The sequence below is a fragment of the Megalops cyprinoides genome, chromosome 14 (genome assembly GCF_013368585.1).
Source record: "Megalops cyprinoides isolate fMegCyp1 chromosome 14, fMegCyp1.pri, whole genome shotgun sequence".
In the NCBI taxonomy this organism is placed as follows: domain Eukaryota; kingdom Metazoa; phylum Chordata; class Actinopteri; order Elopiformes; family Megalopidae; genus Megalops; species Megalops cyprinoides.
Genome location: NC_050596.1, coordinates 24,784,734 through 24,803,494, shown reverse-complemented (window position 1 = coordinate 24,803,494; position 18,761 = coordinate 24,784,734). Strand labels below are relative to the sequence as shown.

General features: G+C 45.5%; 1 protein-coding gene across 1 annotated transcript in view; it reads right to left on the bottom strand.

Annotated features, from left to right (window-relative positions):
• The window catches only part of plcl1 (phospholipase C like 1), a 49,371-nt gene extending 30,927 nt beyond the window's left edge, over nucleotides 1-18,444 (bottom strand). The window contains exon 1 of the mRNA XM_036545417.1: nucleotides 17,448-18,444. Coding sequence (XP_036401310.1) covers nucleotides 17,448-17,651 — 204 coding nt within the window. The 5' untranslated portion in view covers nucleotides 17,652-18,444. The remainder of the gene's footprint in view (nucleotides 1-17,447) is intronic.
• Nucleotides 18,445-18,761: the final 317 nt, after the last annotated feature.

The following is an 18,761-nucleotide window of genomic DNA, read 5'->3' as shown; positions in this document are numbered from 1 at the left end:
AATTTAAGCAAAACGAACTGTAATGTCTGTGTGTAGGAGTGTGAATGAGCCCAGTGTTTAAAACACTCACATGCCACACACTTAGATGCACACTTTTACAGACACACACGCACACCCATAAATACATACCGGCACACGTGTGTGCATGCACACACACACACACACACACACACACACTTGAACACTCCGATTCTGCAAAAGTTCATCCTGAGCTACACTGCCACATGGCCCTGTACAATGTAATCGACATTAATAAGGAGTCTAGACAGGATAACAGAAGAAATGGAGAGAGACAGACAAGATGGAGAATGACAGACAGATAAAGAAAAGGAGAGAGAAGTGAGAAAATGGGAACAGAGGAATGGAAGGGGACAAGATTCAGAAGTGAAGAATCCTGGGAACTTTGTTTTTTCATTCACCAATTGCGCATGTATGACATCTAGGGCAATACTGTGACGCTTGTAAAGTCAACTCAATTACATATGCATGTCTGAAGAGTGACAGCAAAGAAAGGTGAAAAGTTGAGTTTACGTGGCAGTTATGCAACAATGGAGCAGTAGCACAGTGATGTCACAGCAAACGTTGAGAAAAGGTTGTGAAAAGGTTTCTCCTTCTCTCTCTCCCTCTCTGACACAGACAGGGAGAGAAGGACAGAGGGGTGGAAGAGGAGGCGCGCAGACACATTAAGTGAGATGGAGTGACTGAAGGACGCGGAGATGGAGGGCCCAGATTACCGCACACGCAGACAGTTTGTGGAACCAGTCGGACGCTGCTGCTGTTAGATATGACTGAAACATTTACATCACAGCCCAGTAACAGGGAGAGACAGACGGGGGACTGAGACAGCAGAGTCGTCTCCACAGAGGCCTGAGGTTTGACTGTGACACAACAGGGGAGAACAGGAGGACAGACTGGGGGAACAGAAGTGAGAGAGACAGACGGGCGAGAGATGGAACTGCTGCCCAGCTCGTGCGTAGCACTCTGACAGCATTTTGGTCATGTGGAAATAATACTGTAATGTGGCCATGACGTAAAGCAACTTCTCAGTACAGTAATGGATTAGCAGGGGAGACAGCCATGCTTTCTCACAGGGTTGTAAACATGCCTGAGACCTGGGACGCAGAACAGGCAATTCCTTCAGGAGATCAAGAGAGAGGGGGGAGGGGGCCTTTTATTAATAACACTCTCCATATTATTACTTACTTTATTATAGCTCTGTTAGCTATCATGACATTTTAACTAATTTTAGACTTTATATGCAGATCACCCAGGAAATGTTTCTTAGTGCAATTCTATTTGAAAATTTGAAACTGAATCTAGAGAAACAGACAGGGAGGGGGGGGGGCGAGAGGGACAAAGATTAAAGGGTCCAAGGAGGTCACTGTGGACTGTTGACGTGTCTTTGTGTATACCTGCTTGTAAGATTCAGTTTAATCAACTTCCTTTCTTCGCACCCTGCCCAATCAGAGCAATCGGCTTAACGGCTTAATGAGGAATCACCAGATCAACTCCAGGAAAAGATCAGTAGTAATTAAATAATGAAGGTGTTAGACGCTCTCAGAAAATAGAATCTGTTCACTCAAAAAATAGGCAAATTCACATGTCCACACATGGCATGCTGACATACAACTGAACATCATCATCAAACTGAATATCAAAAGCCCTGCATGTCTCTCAAGCAGAGTTGCAGACTTGAATAACAGACATAGACGTCTGTGTTCTAATGAGCACTTTAATTAACTTACAGGACTAAGAATAAGGGATCACAGATCGCAGAGAAAGTCACAACAGAACTGAAATCTTTCCCTTAAAAAACCTTCATGCCAGGACGCGCAGACAGCACATTCTGACAAGCAGTTTTCATCAAGCAGCCATGCTAACAAATGGAGGGGAATTCACTGACATCATGCTGAGTCCGCTCTACTGGGTATCTCCTGGCGGCTCCTCCCAGTCAGCAGGGGGAGCGCTTCCTGGGCTGGCACAGACCTTGCTTCTGAATACGAGTTCGGGTCAGGGACATGAGAAGAACGCGGTTCAGGTCAGGACACAGTTCAAACAATGAATCAAATCATTCTATCAATCAATCAAAATTCGCTTTGCTCCCCCTCTGTTTACAATTGCATTTATTTTGGATAACCAGTGAGATGTTCTCAAAGTACTTACGTACTTGGAAAAGCACAAAAACACAGTGCCAGCAATAAAACCACAAACATATCAGACTGGCAAATTCAGCAAATGGGTGTGACAGAGGACTCAAGAGTTCAAGTTATCTGAAATCTAAACAGTCATGCTATGTGAGGCAGATGCATGTAACCAATCGGATGTCACGGAGCGGTATCAAATTTCTTCATCGAAATGGCAGATAATCAGAGCAGAAACCTAAAAGCTGTTCTCAAAAGTAGAGTTGTTCTCAAAGGAAGGTCTGCTGTCAATTTTATTACAGCATTTTGCTTTTTATCTTATTAATCATTTGATTAGCTGGCTCAAACATGGATACAGCTTTCTGGCAGAGTGAAAAAAGGCAACTAGCTACTGACACATATAGCTAGGTGGCTAGGTATAGATGGTCACTGTATTGCTGTCACCACTCTCATCATTCATGTCATCAATATCTGTTCCAGGCCCTATCGCTGCTATCACAAAAATAATGCAGCTGCTTTGATCCCCCCCCAACCGCCCCAGGCTTTCTCCCACTCTAGGCTTCACAGGAATTATACTGGCTGATCAGATTAGCTCTTTAATGCCGTGGGAAGTCATCAATTTAAAGGAATCCAATCAAATTAGTGTGTTACCACAGAGAGAGAGAGAGTGTGAGAGAGAGAGAGAGAGAGAGAGAGACGGAGAGACAGAGAAGGTGAAATGAGGTGACAGGACATGGCCTGGACATGCTGTGGCCGTTGCTCTGTGCTGGCCCACCATACAGCCAATGAGGTTGCTGTTCCACATTGGTCAGCGTTACTCGATTCCAGCCTGAGCTTCCTGCAGGTTTTACAGCTCTCTTTAAAACATGAACCCCCCAGATGTGAGGGGAGGACGCTAAACTTGTTCAATACAGACAATTATTAGGTGAATTAGGCGGTTAGGTCCAACACCACCCCCCAGGAAGGTCTGTTTAACTCTGCTGTAGAAGCCAATACTTTAGTCCAGTATCAAGTTCGATCCAAGCTGCCGGCTCCACGATGACTGTGAGTTAGTGAGTATGGTGCAAGTCAGTGTTTCCAAAACCATGTGTGTGGGTTTTTATGCCAGCTAACCTTGCAATTAACTGGGTTCAGCCGAGCTGTCAGCTGAATACTGATCTGAATTTGGTATTCCTCCCAAGCATCGGCTGTTTGTTCTTTGTTACAATTTGGGCCCTTTAAATAAATTGGTAAAATTGCAATGCGGTACTGCCATTTATTGTTTAAAAGTAACTTTATTGTTGAAGTAATATAATTTATAATAACAGTGTGGCCTAGAACAAGTATTTGAGCAAGAATATGAGCAACTTCAAGCCGATTGAGACAGCTGCACTTAATTTTTCCAGCGGCAGATATCAACAAAAATACACTGAATAAACAGCTTAACCTTCTCATTATATTAGCCCAAAGGCATCTGCAAGAGCAAATTTTATAACAAATTAAACATCAACAAAAGGTCAGAATTCAGTAAACTACTAAATCGATCCTAATCCTAAACATTGAAATGGATGGAGCACGTTTGACGAAAAATCTGTATGTCTGAAATCAGAAACAAAGGTCAGAGGATGTGAAAAAATTTCAGTTTTTTGACAGGCTTTTGAGACCAAGACTCACTAGATGCTTTTCTCTGACTGGTGGTGCTGACCTGCCAGTGGCCATGATCTGTTTGACAGGTCCTTTCTACACAGAGCTCTCTAACCTCTCCTGGAGGACCCCTTGTCCTACATGCTTTAGATCTCTCCAAAGCTGATCCAAATGATCAACTCGTTATGAACTCCTGAAGCTGCTTAATAACAAACTGATCATTTAAATCAGCTGTGTTGGAGCAGGGAGAGATCTAAAACATGCAGGACAAGGGGTGCTCCAGGAGAGGTTTGAGAAATGCTGCTCTAAGGCACTGATTCTCAATCCTGCTCCTGGGGGCCCCCTGCTCCGCATGTTTTCCATCTTTCCCTGCTCTACCTACCAGACTGAACTCATCAGTGGCACTTTTGTTTAGCTGAGCACACATGATTTAATCAAGAGCACACACATTAATTTCAATCAGGTGTTTCTGGAGCAAGGATAGACAGAAGATATGCAGGACAGTGGGCCTCCAGCAGTAGGATTGAGAAACACTGCTCTAAGATGCAGATAAACAGAACTGGCCTCCATTGGTATTGAATGAAAACAAAAGCAAAGATTTGCATCGTGCTACCTCCTGCCCCACCCCACAGTCCCCACCTGCTGCCCGAGAGCTTCAAAGCTGCTGGTGCACTTCAGGAAAAGAACCTTGAGGATGGAACCTCTCAATCTACAGCTCAGGTCACAGCTCAGTCCTGTACAAGCTGCACTACTCCACATTTACTGGAGACCTCTTCAAATAAGCTATTACATTCACAATGGACAGGGCTGCGAGTGAGAATAAATGTGTGTTTGTGTGCGTATGTGTGTGTGTGTGTGTGTGTGTATGTATTTGTGATTCATGACGTCAAGATACACAGGGCACAAATACTTCAAGTAAATCTTGAGGGAAGGGATTTGCAGGATAACCTTCAAAACCTTCAGCCACAAAAGCGCATCCCTATGGACAGAAACATAAAGTGGACATATTCTCTATACTCTACTCTGTCTCTAAATTAGATATTGTGAGCGAAGAGCATTCCATACAATGTCATCCTGGTTAATCCTGGAAAGGATACAGACCCCCCCCCCCCCCCCCCCCCGCCTTCCCCCAAGACACACACATGCTCATCTCATGCACACACACACACAGTTGTTAGAGACTGGGTGCAATTAGGTGGTAGAGATGCATTTCTTTTTTCAGTGCAAGTAGTGGCAAAACATTGCACATGGTCTTTCAAATGTCAGCTCTTTCATGGCCCACTTCCTCTTTGCTGCGAGGGGCACTGAAGCCCCAGTGCGTGGCCAGCTCAGAGCTCTCCATCTCCGCCTCGGGGGAGCACATTCCAGCTCCACTCTCAGGGACCCTTCCGACCAAATTACAGCTGGGATGAAGCTCTGCTGGTTTAGTCCTTTCACTTTGCCCTCCTTGTATTTCTCTCACTTCCTCCTCCACCAACCTTGACAGACACGCCACTTGCCCTAAAAATCCTCCTCGCTTTCCCCCTCTCTGAGTGAAGACCAGAGAGCGTGAGCACTGACCCACAATGCACTTGGCCATTCCACCCGTTTAGTTAGCCGATCCTGCATTTTTTTTACTCAGTATTTCCCAGCCTATTATGTGCAAGCACAGCGTACGTGCACGCGCATGAGGTTGTTCCTAAATACGTGTGCCAGCAGTAGACTTTGGGTCAAATGCAAGCACATCTGCATTTGTAATGAACTACATTTAAGCATTTGAAGCACCCTTCTAAAACAGTGTGTTTTCATCTAATTGTATTTGTATATGCGCACACAAAACAAAATATATTTGCATGTCTGATTTCTTTTCATTTGCGTGGGAAACAGAAAGAAAGACAAAGAGAGAGGGAGAGACAGACACAAGAGCCAGGAAGAGAGAAATAATCAAAGAGAGTGAGAGAGATAAAGAGAGATGGGGCCACGACTCCATCCCATTAGGTCAAAGTGACCCTCTTTGGATCGTTCATATACTGCTCGTTCTATTAATATTCTCTCCCTATCATTTGCTTTCTGAACTTGTGCTAAATGTGGGAACTGGAAAGAGGGAGTGAGAGCAGAGGAGGGGGAAAGGGAGACAAAGAGATAGAGAAAGAGTTGGCTTTCGCAATGAATAGATGCTGATTAAGTCCCCCTCTTCCTGCGGCAAATGAACAGAGCAGCACATCTCTTCATGCTACGGAACCACTAATTACTTTAATTATGAGCTTGTTTGCATTTGAATGTAAGCCTGGAGCTGTTTAGTGTCACAGCATGCATGCTGCCGCAGCTGCTGTGTGTGTGTAAGTGTAAGTGTTAGTGTGTGTGTGGATGTGTGTGAGAGAGAAGGAGCACTGACTTTTAGCGCTATCACTGTTGAGATGAAATAACATATCCACTAAGGCGGGGGACTCTAGGCGCACCAGGAACTTTCAGTACAGATCCAGTTTCCCAAATACTAACCCCAATCATTAGGTGGAAAAGTTTAAACTGATCTGGTGTCAGCGCACAGGGGGGCATGATCTTTGTCACTGTACTGACCTGGGTTTGGTTGTCTGCCACCCAACAGGCCTGCTGTTAAGTTCCACACTTGAGCCAGAGACTCTAACCTCCAGCGGCTGCAGGGTCAAGGTCAAAGAAGTCATACTGGAGCCGGTACCACCCTGATCTGACCACCTTGTCCTGACTGGCTGGCACGATGCCCAACTCTGTGAGGTGTATCCATCTGTTCTCCTCCACTACGTGGATTAATCTGCCTGCTCGTCTGTGTGTCTGTCTGTCTGTCTGTCTGTCTGTCCATACTGTAATTTGTCCTCAACACTCAGTCTGTATCACGTGCGAGACAGGAGAGAGCACATTCTAAGAAACAGGATAGATCCGCAGCTAGAGAAAGCAAAACTCAAAGACGAAGAGATTAAATGAGATAGTGGCTTTTGCAGAATTTGTCCAAGGCTCGCTTGCTTGTCCTGTTGTGTGTTGTCATGGGAGAGTATAAATAATCTATATTTGAAAGACATTCTTCTCATTTCAATTCCACAGAAAGATATATTGGTACAGATATAGACAGAGATTTAGATTTAGACAGAGCAAGAAAGATGGAAACAACAGTGGTCAGACAAAAGCTCGTACTTCCGTTTGGTCTCCATGGAAGCCAAGCAATGAACCTCTTTTCAAGGTCAGAAGTCACTGGGGTCACCACCACTTTCCCTCCTAGTAAAATACAGGAAATGCCTGTTTTGTTCAGAAAACTGAATGAGAGAAAGAGAAAAAAAATGAGAGACAGTGAGAGGAAGAAAGACAGAAAAAAAGAGAAAGAAAGAAAGAAAGACAGAAAGAGGGGGGTGAAAGGAAGAATCTTGTCATAATCACTGGCATGAATAAGCTTTATATGAACTTCAGAGCCATGACACTGTAATGAAATCCTTGTTGCTCTGTGCCAATTCTCCCATCTGTGCTCACACACTTGCCCTTGTGTCTGGATCTACTGTAGTTCTGCTCTATGACTGCACAGTGAGCTCTGTACTCATGTGTGACTGCGCAGTTGGTTGTGTATTACTATTAGTCTGCCCATGGGTTATTTTTTTATCCAAAGAGCTCGGAGTCTAGGTTTCCCTGGGTCGTCCTTCTTATCACAGAAGAGCCAGCTTTTGAGGTCGTCAGGAGGCTTCTCAAGACAGAACATGATGGAAATCGGTGGCTTGGCAATGTGCTGGAGTCTTTCCAGAACACTTCAGAGGTGAGCAACAGTGAGATTCCTCTATTGCATTATGACTGCAACGGAAAAGATCTAATAAGAGCAACTGTAGAGAGCAACGGCAATCACATTATCCCTTCATCTAGGTGGGCAGTGTATGAAAGACTCCAAGGCGTCCACATCTGAAAATTGCTGTGATCATATGATGGAATTTGTACAAAATTCTGATTCAGTAAAATTCTAGATGATTCTAACATCATAATCACAGAATAATAATATTTGCTTGTTAATAACAATATTTTATGTATTTATTGTATATATTAATGCTTATCACATCACTTCTCAACTAATCTCAAAAGCTATAAATATTCAAGGGCCCTCTACAAGCTTTAATTTGACACCAACAATGTGACTGAGTTTTGCTGGTGTCAAGCTACAGGATTGCATTATCTTCATTAGGCACAAAATAGCAAAACATGACTACTTCAATTAACCATATCTCAAAAATTATATATAATATAAATTTGGTTTATCACCTGTGCAATGTCTAAATCTCTATATTACAAAAATATGTGACAATTTTCAAGAGAATCTGAGTGACTCCTGCCAAAATCAGTCTCGTTTCTCACGGAATGACCCGCCTGCACTGTGAGTAATGTGTCATAAGCTGTCTGTACGTGACACCTACAAGATAAACTACTGGTTGGGACCTGTCTGGACACGAGCTCTGCGCAGTCAGCTGTTTATTCTGCTCCATGACTGCGCAGTTAATAATGTGCCCTGATGTGGCTGTACATGAGCTCTTGTCTCTGACTGCGCAATCCGTTGCGTATTGTGATCTGTGTGTTTGTGATATGCAAATACACGATTGCGCAGTAAGCTTTGTCACTTGTCTGCGTATGATTCCTGATTAATGAATGACTGTACAGTCAGGTCTGTGTTTTGATCCGTGACAGACTGACTATATAAGACCGGGTGCCGGAAGCAGAGAGGAGTGGAGAACAGCAGGGGGAGGGAGACGTATCTCAAAGACAGACAGAGATGGAGAGGGAAATTGCATAACTCTCCCATCAGATAACATTCGCAAATGAAAGATCGCCTCACAGTTTTCTCCCCGGTCTGACTCCAACACCGCATTCCCATCCCATTTGTTCTGAGTCAGTTTTCCCACTCCCCTTCCAGCCTCCCGGCCTTCCTTTCCAACAACGCTCTCACTCCCACCATTTCATTCAGACTGCCACTTCAACAAAGGTACGCCCCATCTGTAATCACCCTCACACAGTCCGCGCCATCACGAGGTCTACACTTTAAAACTCTTTACCTTCGTTTACTGGTATTCAGGATATTCCTCCCCCTCTAACCCAATACTAACCACTCTTCCGCTCTCACCCCACTCCGTGGCTGACTCCTCTCCTGCTCCCACTCTCTCCCCCCACTCCCACTCTACTCCACACTCCTCCACTCTCACACTACTGTACTCTCTCCCACTCCCACTGTACCCCAACGTCTCCCACTCCAGGCCTGATGGGGATTCTGTGCCTAATCAGCCTGGGGGCATTGTAGTGTGGCTGAGGGAACAGAAAGACGATTAGAGCTCTAATCCTGTTACAGAGGCTTATTCTTGGAAGTTATGCTTTAGACGGGCGTCCTTTTCTCGGCTTGGTCATTGAAAAAGCCGCACAAAGCAGCTACCACCCAGCGCGCCCAAGGGAGCTGAACTTCAAGCCGCCACGACCCTCGACATCCAATGGTCGCTGCTGTTTGTTTGTGTCTGTCTGTGTGTGCGCCTGCATGTATTTGTGTATGTGTCTGTGCGTCTGTGTTTGCATGTGCATATGTGCATGTGGTTGTGTGTGTGTGAGTGTGTGTGTGAGTGTGTGTGTGTGTATGTGTGTGTGTGCGAGTGTGCGTGCGTGTGTGTGTGTGTGTGTGAGTGTGTGTGTGCTTGTGTGTGTGTGTGAGTGTGTGTGTATGTTTGTGTATGTGTGTGAGTGTGTGTGTGCGTGTGTGAGTGTGCGTGTGTGCGTGTGTGTGTGTGTGAGTGTGTGTGTGCGTGTGTGAGTGTGCGTGTGTGCGTGTGTGTGCATGCATGTGTGTGTGTGTGTGTGCATATGTGTGTGCGTGTGTGTGTGTGTATGTGCGAGTGTGTGTGTGTATGTTTGTGTATGTGTGTGAGAGTGTGCGTGCGTGCGTGTGTGTGTGTCAGTAGTGAGGCAAGCGGTCCCGTTGGCAGCCTTTCCACGTAAGTGCTGTGGCTTTCATTGCGTTCCTGCTTTAATTTCTCCTGGATTGTGAGTATCAGATCACCAGGACATCTGGTATTCCGTTAAACCCCTAAAGAAAGAAAAACATAATAACCTCACCACAGCTAATCTAAGGCCCCCCCCCCCACCCTCACCCCCATATCCCCCCCCCCCTTTGTGTGTCTCCCCCTTTCTCTGAAGACTGGCGGGTGTCACAGGGCACAGGTTGCCATGGAGTCGCAGTATCTAGCCAGGGATCTCCACTCCCAACAGCAGTGATGTCATGGCACCCTGGCAGCCACATTGCATTCCACCCTCCATGCGGCTGCAGTCTTCCCTGACTCACACAGAGGCACACACACCCTAACCCTTCATTCCAGCCTCCACTCAACACACTGTGCTGCGTAATACTCAACACACTGTGCTGCGTAATACTCAACACACTGTGCCACTAAACACACTGAGCAGACTGCACACAAACCCGCCTCCCGCACACGCATGAAGATCCGCACCATCTTCAAACTTTCATGTCCATTCAGTGTTGAATTTCTCTTCACGTCATACACAGCGGCGTTCCCTGACACACGCATGCACCCTGACTATTCCTTCAACTGATTTTACTCAGAGCACTCCCTCTGAACGCACAACAGCTCAGGACAATGCCATACTGAGCCCTAATCCTGTGTGCCTCAGTCGCTCGAACCCGGCGCTGACATTTTAAGCATCCGAGAACATCTCCTGACAAAAGCCAGGCGATGATGATTGTGCTCTCATCCTTCTTTCCATACCGCACTCTCCCCACTGCAGCCAGGCAATGACAGAGCGAAGGAGAGCCGGGGGGGGGGGCAGAGAGAGTGGAGAGGCAGAGAAAGGGAGATTATGGGAAGTAGAAGAGAGAGTGGGGGCACAGCCTTGTGTGAAAGACAGGCAGAGAGAGGGAGTGGGGAACAGGAGAAGTGAGAGGGAGAAAGAGAGAGAGAGATGGGAGGGAAAGAGGGAGGGAGAGAGGGAAAACTGGTGGGAGGAAAACAGACTGGTACAGTGCCTTCCTCTCCTCTCCGCTCACAGACAAAATAACAGCTGATAATAACAGCTCCTGCCAAGTACAAGGCACAGAACAGCATGAGGTATTCAGTCCGCAATGCTGAGTGTTGGGAGAAGACTCCAGAGTGTACAGTATAGTTTACAGATTAGAGAACAGTGAAGAGTGTAAAGTGTAAAGTATAGTTTACAGACTGTGAAGTGTAGAACACAGACTGTCGTGTACAGACTGCAGAGCACAGTGCACAGATTGTTAAGTGTACTGTACTGAACACAGTGTAGAATATAGTGTAGATAGTCTTGAGTGGTGTATGCAGAACAGAGAATAGAGAAAGGGTAGCCAGCACACAACCCTTCAGAGTTTTGTGTGTGGCCTCTGGCGTGAATAGGAAACACACCCATTGTGAATTACTTTAATTCTGTAATTAAAAGTGTTATTGTTGGGTCCTGTAAGATGCAATCACAACTTACACACACAAGAGAGCATGCTGGCGCAAAAAGCATTCTGGTTATTTGTCATCCAACCCCCAAAGTACAAAACCTGCAAAACCGCAACATATGTGTGGAAAGGTAGGCATTCCAACACCTCACCCCTAATTTCAAGTGTAAAATGAAGCTGATCACCTTTACAAATGAATACAAGGATGGATAGGATATAAGGTAGCTATAAGGCAGCGAAGAAGCAAATGCACAAATCACCCCATTATAACTGTTCACATTATTTTTCTGCAACTTCTGAGAATGGCTATAAAACTGAAAACACACATTTTTTTTCTCACACTTGTAGAGGGTGATAGGCCATATTTGATGAGGTTCCATATGTGCCCAGTTAATATGCAGTTCTTGCAACTCGACAGCAAAATCCAATGTGACAGCAAAATGTGACGTTTCCAAAAATGACTCCAATAAATCTTAAGCCATAGAGCCCTGACATTTTGCACACATATGTCCAATAGCCACATACACATATTATATTATCTGTCTCCACAATCTTGGATTTCTGACTTTCAGAAAAAAGCTGCATATCTATCATGTTTATCTTTTCCTAAACTGTTAGACAGATTGGCACAAAATGTGGCTGACATAATCATAGATCTACCCCAATCTAAACTGTGAAGGAAAGGTTGATAAAAAAGGCCAAGCAATTTGAGCCACTCAAGTTTCACTAAAACAAGCAAATGAGTCAATCTCACACAGGATCACTCCTACAAATGTAATACACACACATCATGGACCATTCTTTCATAGAATTGGACCATACATAATATTGCTCAAGTGTGTTCAATAGTGTACTGTATAGTGTGTGCTGTGTAGTATACATAGTGCAGAGTGAAATGTATGGTGTGCGATGTATAGAGTGCACTATACAGTGTAGAGTGTAGTGTATAGTGTACAATGTAGGGTGTAGTGTACATTGTAGTGTAGTGTGTAGTGTACACTCAGTAGGGTGCAGTGTGTACTATGTACCGTAATGTGCAGTGTTCAGCACACATTGTGCAATGCAGCATATTGAGTGTAGTCTGTAGCAGGCACACAGTAGAGTGTAGTGTGTAGTGTACATTGTAGTGTAATGTGTAGTGCGTAGTGTACAATGTAGTGTGTGTAGTGTGTAGTGTTACACTCAGTGGGGTGTGTGTACTATGCAGTGTAGTGTGCACTGTGTGGCACACATTGTGCAGTGTAGTGTGTTGAGTGCAGAATGTAGTCTGAGCATGCACACTGTAGAGTGTAGTGCAGAGTGTAGTTTGTAGTGTGAAATGTAGGGTAGTGTGTAGTCTGCAATGTAGTGTGGTGTGTAGTGTGCAACGTAGTGTAGTGTGTAGTATATGGTGTAGACTGCAGAGGGCAAACCGTGGACTGTAAAGTGTGGACAGCAGATTACAGAGTGTGACCTGTTTTCACTCGGCTCCTGAACCCTGGGGACACGTGCGCGCATGAGGTAGGGGTCAGTGCTGCCGCTTTCACACCTATGAGGGAGTTCTCACCCAGGCTGAACTTGGTCCACCCATCACTGACTTCTAATCTGGTGGGCTCACACCCTGTGGTTAGGTAGGTGCAATGCAGTGAGGGGAAATTTGCTTCTGCCTGCTGCTTCTGTGTGAGTCTGTCACATTGCAACCCTGTGCTTATTTGACTATTCATACCTTCAAACAGCCTCCCCATTTTCCCCGCAATCTCCTCTTTCTTCCTCTCAGTACAGTATTGCTTAAAGTGGCTTGTTTGACATGACCCAGTCAGGAAAATTAAAGCAACAGACATGCACCCAAGTAAATAAAGTAGTAATGAGAAAGAGAAAGCAGCACATTCACGACAACATCATTTGCTGTCATCGGGCTGTTACTAAACAGGAAACATAACAGTGAAACACCTCCTTTTCTGGCCCCCACCCTTCTCTCTCTCTCTCCATCTCTCTCTCTCTTCTGCGCTGCTCGCCGCAAGTCATAACAAACCTACACACAATGACCCAGAGCTGTCCTAAACATCCACTTTTACACATGCCAAAAAAGACAACATCCAAGATCACATGCTAGACACATGCTTACACGCAGACACATGTGAAAGATTGCAGACCACACGCAAACACTCACATGCACACGCAGTTACGAAAAAAAAAGAAGCACACTGAAGAAAAAGCAAACTTACACACACACACACACAGATGCCGCAAGCATAAAAGTTTACAAATGAGGAAAATGCTCAGGCACCTCTTTCACACCCAGCCCATATGCTCTCAGTCATCCATGGCCACACCCACACACGGTCCGCCACGCGCAAGACAGAATGAGCCCTCACACCCACAACATGCTCACACATGAGGAGCTCCCAAAAAACAGCTCAGAAACACCTCTGACAAGCAGTAACAAAACAGTGAACACAATGAACACTGAACAATGCAACAGTGTACACACACAATCTCTTTTCCTCTCTCTCACAAACACATACACATAAATATGCACACACTCCCTGCACTCTCTTCCCCGCCTCTCTCACACATGCACAGATACAATATCTTTTCCTCTCACAAGCACACACACACACACACATATACACGTACACTCTGTCTCTCTCTCTCTCTCTCACATACACACACACACACACACAGAGCCCCCATGAACAGCATCCAGTACTGTGACTCGGTGCTATGGAAAGAGTTCCTAGCGCGCTTTAGCTGGATGACACTGGGGGACAACCCCATATCCCCCCGTTGCTGTCAGGAAACACACACACACTTGCATAAACACACAATCACACAGCAGGCACATCGACATTATTCTTGGCCTACAGCCAGCAGCACATTGTAAACAGATCATTGTCAGGAGCTAAGGAGGGGGAGAGAGGGAGACGGGGTCACACAGGGAGAGAGAGAGAGAGAGCAAGAAAAGTAATGAAAGAGGAGGAGAAAGATAAAGAAATAGAGAGGGAGATGTGTATGGGGATTGAAAAGTGAGAGGGAGATGGTAAGAGCAAAACAAACAGAGAGAGAGATGAAAGGAAAGAGAGGGCAAGCGGTGAGAATGAGAGCACCTCTGCCCTGCCCGAAACAACCACATTTTAACCCAACAGCAGCTGACAGCTCTGCTGAGCTTCAGTGCATGAGGAACTGAAGACACACGTAGATCCACCCAGCTGGCTGGGGAGACACTGAGACACCTCCACCGCAAGGGAGAAACACCAGGCCAGTGCGATGGAAACATTCAAGGCACATAGTCTGCGTACCATCCCGGCAAGACTGCGCGGCCCGGACCATTACATTACATTGTTGTCATTTAGCGGACGCTCTTATCCAGAGCGACTTGCATAGGTTACAGTTTTTACATGTTATGCATTTATACAGCTGGATATTTACTGAGGCAACTCTGGGCTATGTACCTTGCCCAAGGGTACAAAAGCTGTGCCCCACCAGGTAACTGAACCAGAAACCTTTCAGTTATGAGCCCTGCCCCATACCACTATGCTGCACTCCAGCAGACAAAAACTGGACCAGACAAAACTCATAAATCCAAGGCCCGGTGACAGTCCTCAATCAATCCACACATTCACAGCAGATATCGACAAGTGCCACTCAAACCACTACATCTATTCTTTGTTTAGGTTCTAAGGTTGATCACAGGGAAAGTAGGTATGTCCTCTTTATAGGGACACTTGGACACAATCCAGATGCATCACTCTACAGTCACAACGGAGAGACCAAACAAGCTGCCACCGTCTGCCACCGTCACCACTACCCTTCCCTCTGTCCCACGCCCACAACTTCAGACGTTATATTGCAATCACGGCTACTGACTGGTTAGTCGTGAATCAGTTTGCCAGGGCACCAGCATTACACTCTCAGCAGCAAACAGCACTCAGAGCAGGTCAGGTTACAATCCTCCAGTTCACTGCCATGACTATTACTGACATCATCTTCACCACCTGTCAGTCACCTTTCACCGGTTCCTGTCTGGAGGCTTCACAGTCTGGAGATTTCTTCTGCCACCAATGACTGCTCCTGGATAACTATACACTACATCACTACATTTTATGTGAAATGTCTGGGGGGGGGGGGGGTAGAGGACCTGATGTGGGGTGGCTGATTCTGGGTGAGTCCATTACAATGGAAAGTCTGAAAAACACCTTAGTGTCCTACAGCACATTTCAGGGTTTTAATGGAGAGGGCAGAATGAGCTTTGTTGTTTAAACGGGACACCAAGTAGGGCCTTACATGAAGCGCCATGCTTGAAAACCTTTTTATATCACTTTTTATCTTACACAGAGAATGGTTTCATTTTCTTTTCACTTTCCTCACACCTTCTCTTCAGTATAAGCCTTCGGTGCACACATATTCGTTCCTGTCTGGATTTTTTGAAAGACTGATTATGCCCAGAGTTGTGGGCTGTTTTCTGAATATTACAGTCAGGAAATTAGATAACTGTATTGAAACTTGCATTAAAACCTCTCCAAGGGTACATTATTATTCTGCGAAAAATAAAATGTACCTTTTCTCCTGTCAATCACCATTATGATGATAATGCATTTGTTGCAGGCAAAATTACTTCCTTTTGCCTCTCATTTTAAATGTCTCTGAGAAAGTGTTTTCACAGATTACAGGGCATACAGCATTCATTCAGTATTCATACCCATGATTCAGCCTGAAAGCATTATCCTTTTAAACAGGGCAGGGCAGACACCTACATTCAACATGCAGTTACAATCTTGGTGTGCAGTCATCTTGTACAAACTAGTTTCAGAGTCGAAGGACATTCAATTTTTGTTGTCAGGTATGTATTAATTTCGGATCATTGCACAATATATTTTTACTATGGTAACACATACAAGCACACAAAATTGTCTGTATGGTAACACATACAGGCGCATGTTTTGCTTTAGTTTGCACTGCAATGCAAACACGTACGCTGTATATAGTATTAGAATTCTGGTTAACGGCAGAGGGTTTTAATTAACACATAAATCATAACTCAGCCTATTCTGAACAACAATTCGCCTTCTGTTACAAAGTAGTGAATAAGGGTGTAGCCTGGAAAACATACCGGTGGCGACATTACGTCTACTTGGTACACATAAGAGACTTTCCTTGGTATTACATAGTTCTTAGCACAGAACCATCAAATCGTGCTAGTGGGGAGGCAGCCTAGTCGCACAACCTGCTTAATCAACCTCAGTCGAATGAAGGGACGTTTCTGCCCCGATCAAAAATAAACTTCACGCTCAGTTTTGTTCGTGAAGCTGCGCCAGGCGTGCGCCGGTTTCGGTTTTAGCAGGTGTGTGTGTGCGAGCACGTGCGACACTGCGCGGGGCTGTCATTTCGCTTTAGACCGGGCTGAAAAGTGCGTCACCGCAAGGCAAGAAGTTTCAGCATCTACCCATGCGTGACCAGGAATACTCGCGGTTGACAAGGAGCTGTGCGTGTGTTCGTCACGGGTTGAGCAATGTGCACCGGCATGCATTTTTTGGTGCATACCACGAGGCACTGAATGCCGCTGAATGGAGGCACATAACCGGCAGGCAAACATTTGAAAGAAAAGCTAGAGCTTGAGATACATTATGTCACTGTTTAAATATTATCAATCTTACCTGAACAACAATCCGCAAGCATCTGAACTGCACGTGTCTCTTGCTTTCAGACACGGACGAACTGTACAGAAATCCGCCCATGGTTTAAACCATTATAATCTTTAAACTGAGAAGAATGTAAGTAGACGTTGAAAGTGATATTAGGTGCTCACTCGCCGTTGTAAGAGAACAACCACAATAAAAAACTCTTTGTTGAACAGGAACGGCGCCTAATTCCTGGGTTTCCAACCCGCACGCGTATTGGTCCGTAGCAGAGGAGCCGCGCATGATGTCAAAATGGCCTAATGTGCTCCTTAAACCTTTACCCACATTTCCCCATACATGTCTTGACAGTCATGAGTCTTTACATTCAAGAATCATGTCTGCAGCACCATATTCTTTCGGAGTAATTTTCGGTAGTTGAACGCGGGATGACGGGAAAATAATTGTCCCCTACAACTTACTGCAGCCGTACAGTTTTTAATCAACTGCAGGTCAGCAGTGGGTATATTGACAGTTTTAGCCGTAAAAACTGGAGTATTACTGTGATAACGTAAGCTCTGTGGACGCTGTGTAAAATAAAAACGGTCCAGGGATGCAGGGATGCCTTCCGCTCGGTGTGAGAAGTTAAACGCTCACCTTTATGATGCTGCTCCTGCGGGGTGCCGCCTTCACCGCCTCCAGGAGGATTGTCTCCGAGTCCTGGCCGCCGGGGCTCGAGCGCTCCGCCATCGGGAGGATGACTCCACTCCGCCTGCCAGCCCTAGACGCCCTACCTGGGTGGAACTCCGGGGCTCCATCCCCGCACAGTCCGTCCTCACAGCACTCCCGCTCAGACATCATGAGCAGCGCAGGAACAAATAGTTGTAAATGCCTGTTTATTAATTTAATCCAAAAAGTTTACACTTCAACATAAGTCTGCGTTGGTCGTTCGTCTCGGCGTGCCATGTAAAGACAATTTCGCTACCTGTAAATATTTTAACGTCTTAATTTAGGAACGCTGTTACACATCTGTCCGCGGGCGTGTCAGCTCGAACTGCCAGTAACAATTGCTCCACTTTTCTTAATTCCGCTGTATCCGTTTCTACGTGAACCACTTGTCTGCTTTTCGCAAAGTCAGTCACTTATTCATTGCTTTTCTCCGTCCTATCCAACTTGTCAAACCTCTTGAAGCAGAACAACGCTCGTGCACATTGATTGCAAAGCAAATAGGCTTTTCGATCACCGCCTGCTGAAGAAATATATGCATGCACAGAGAGCTCTAGCGTGTATTATCAATTCCCAGGGGGTGTTTCTCGTGCAACAAGTCTTTTCCGCTAGCTACTAAAGCGATTACTTTGAAACCTTGTATCTACGCTTCCGCCCGTGCCGCTAAAAACAATTAGGCTATCACCGAGGAAAAACACTATGCACATGAAAAGTTAAAATTTGTATTTGGGTGCACCTAGTTAATTTACCCAGCTGTACCCACAACAAAATGATTATCTGGTTTCTCCATCCATGTGTCCGCCAGGACCTTTCCAAAAGACAAAAAGCTACACACTGAGCTTTAAAATATGAAATGTGTTCTTCGATGAATAGAACTGGCGAGTCTACTTCGTTCTTTGTTAAGCGCGCAGGCATCTACAGATGTCTCGTAGAGTAGATCTGCAACCCGCGGATAAAGCGACTCCGCTCCAGTCGATTTTGACAAGAATGAGGAACACAACTGACAGCAGCGCCGCCCACAGAATACCCCCCCCCCCCCCCCCCCCCCCGCGACACACACACACACACACACATCACGGCCTTGCACCTCGCCCCGCCCAAGTAACATGACTGACGCTTTGGTCGACCAATCCACTGGAGGGGTGTTCTGATCGGCTATCCAAAACACGTCAATCTAACAAACCAGACTTATGGTAGAGGTGGAGTCAAAGATGTTAGATTCTGGAATGCCTCATGCTTTGGAAA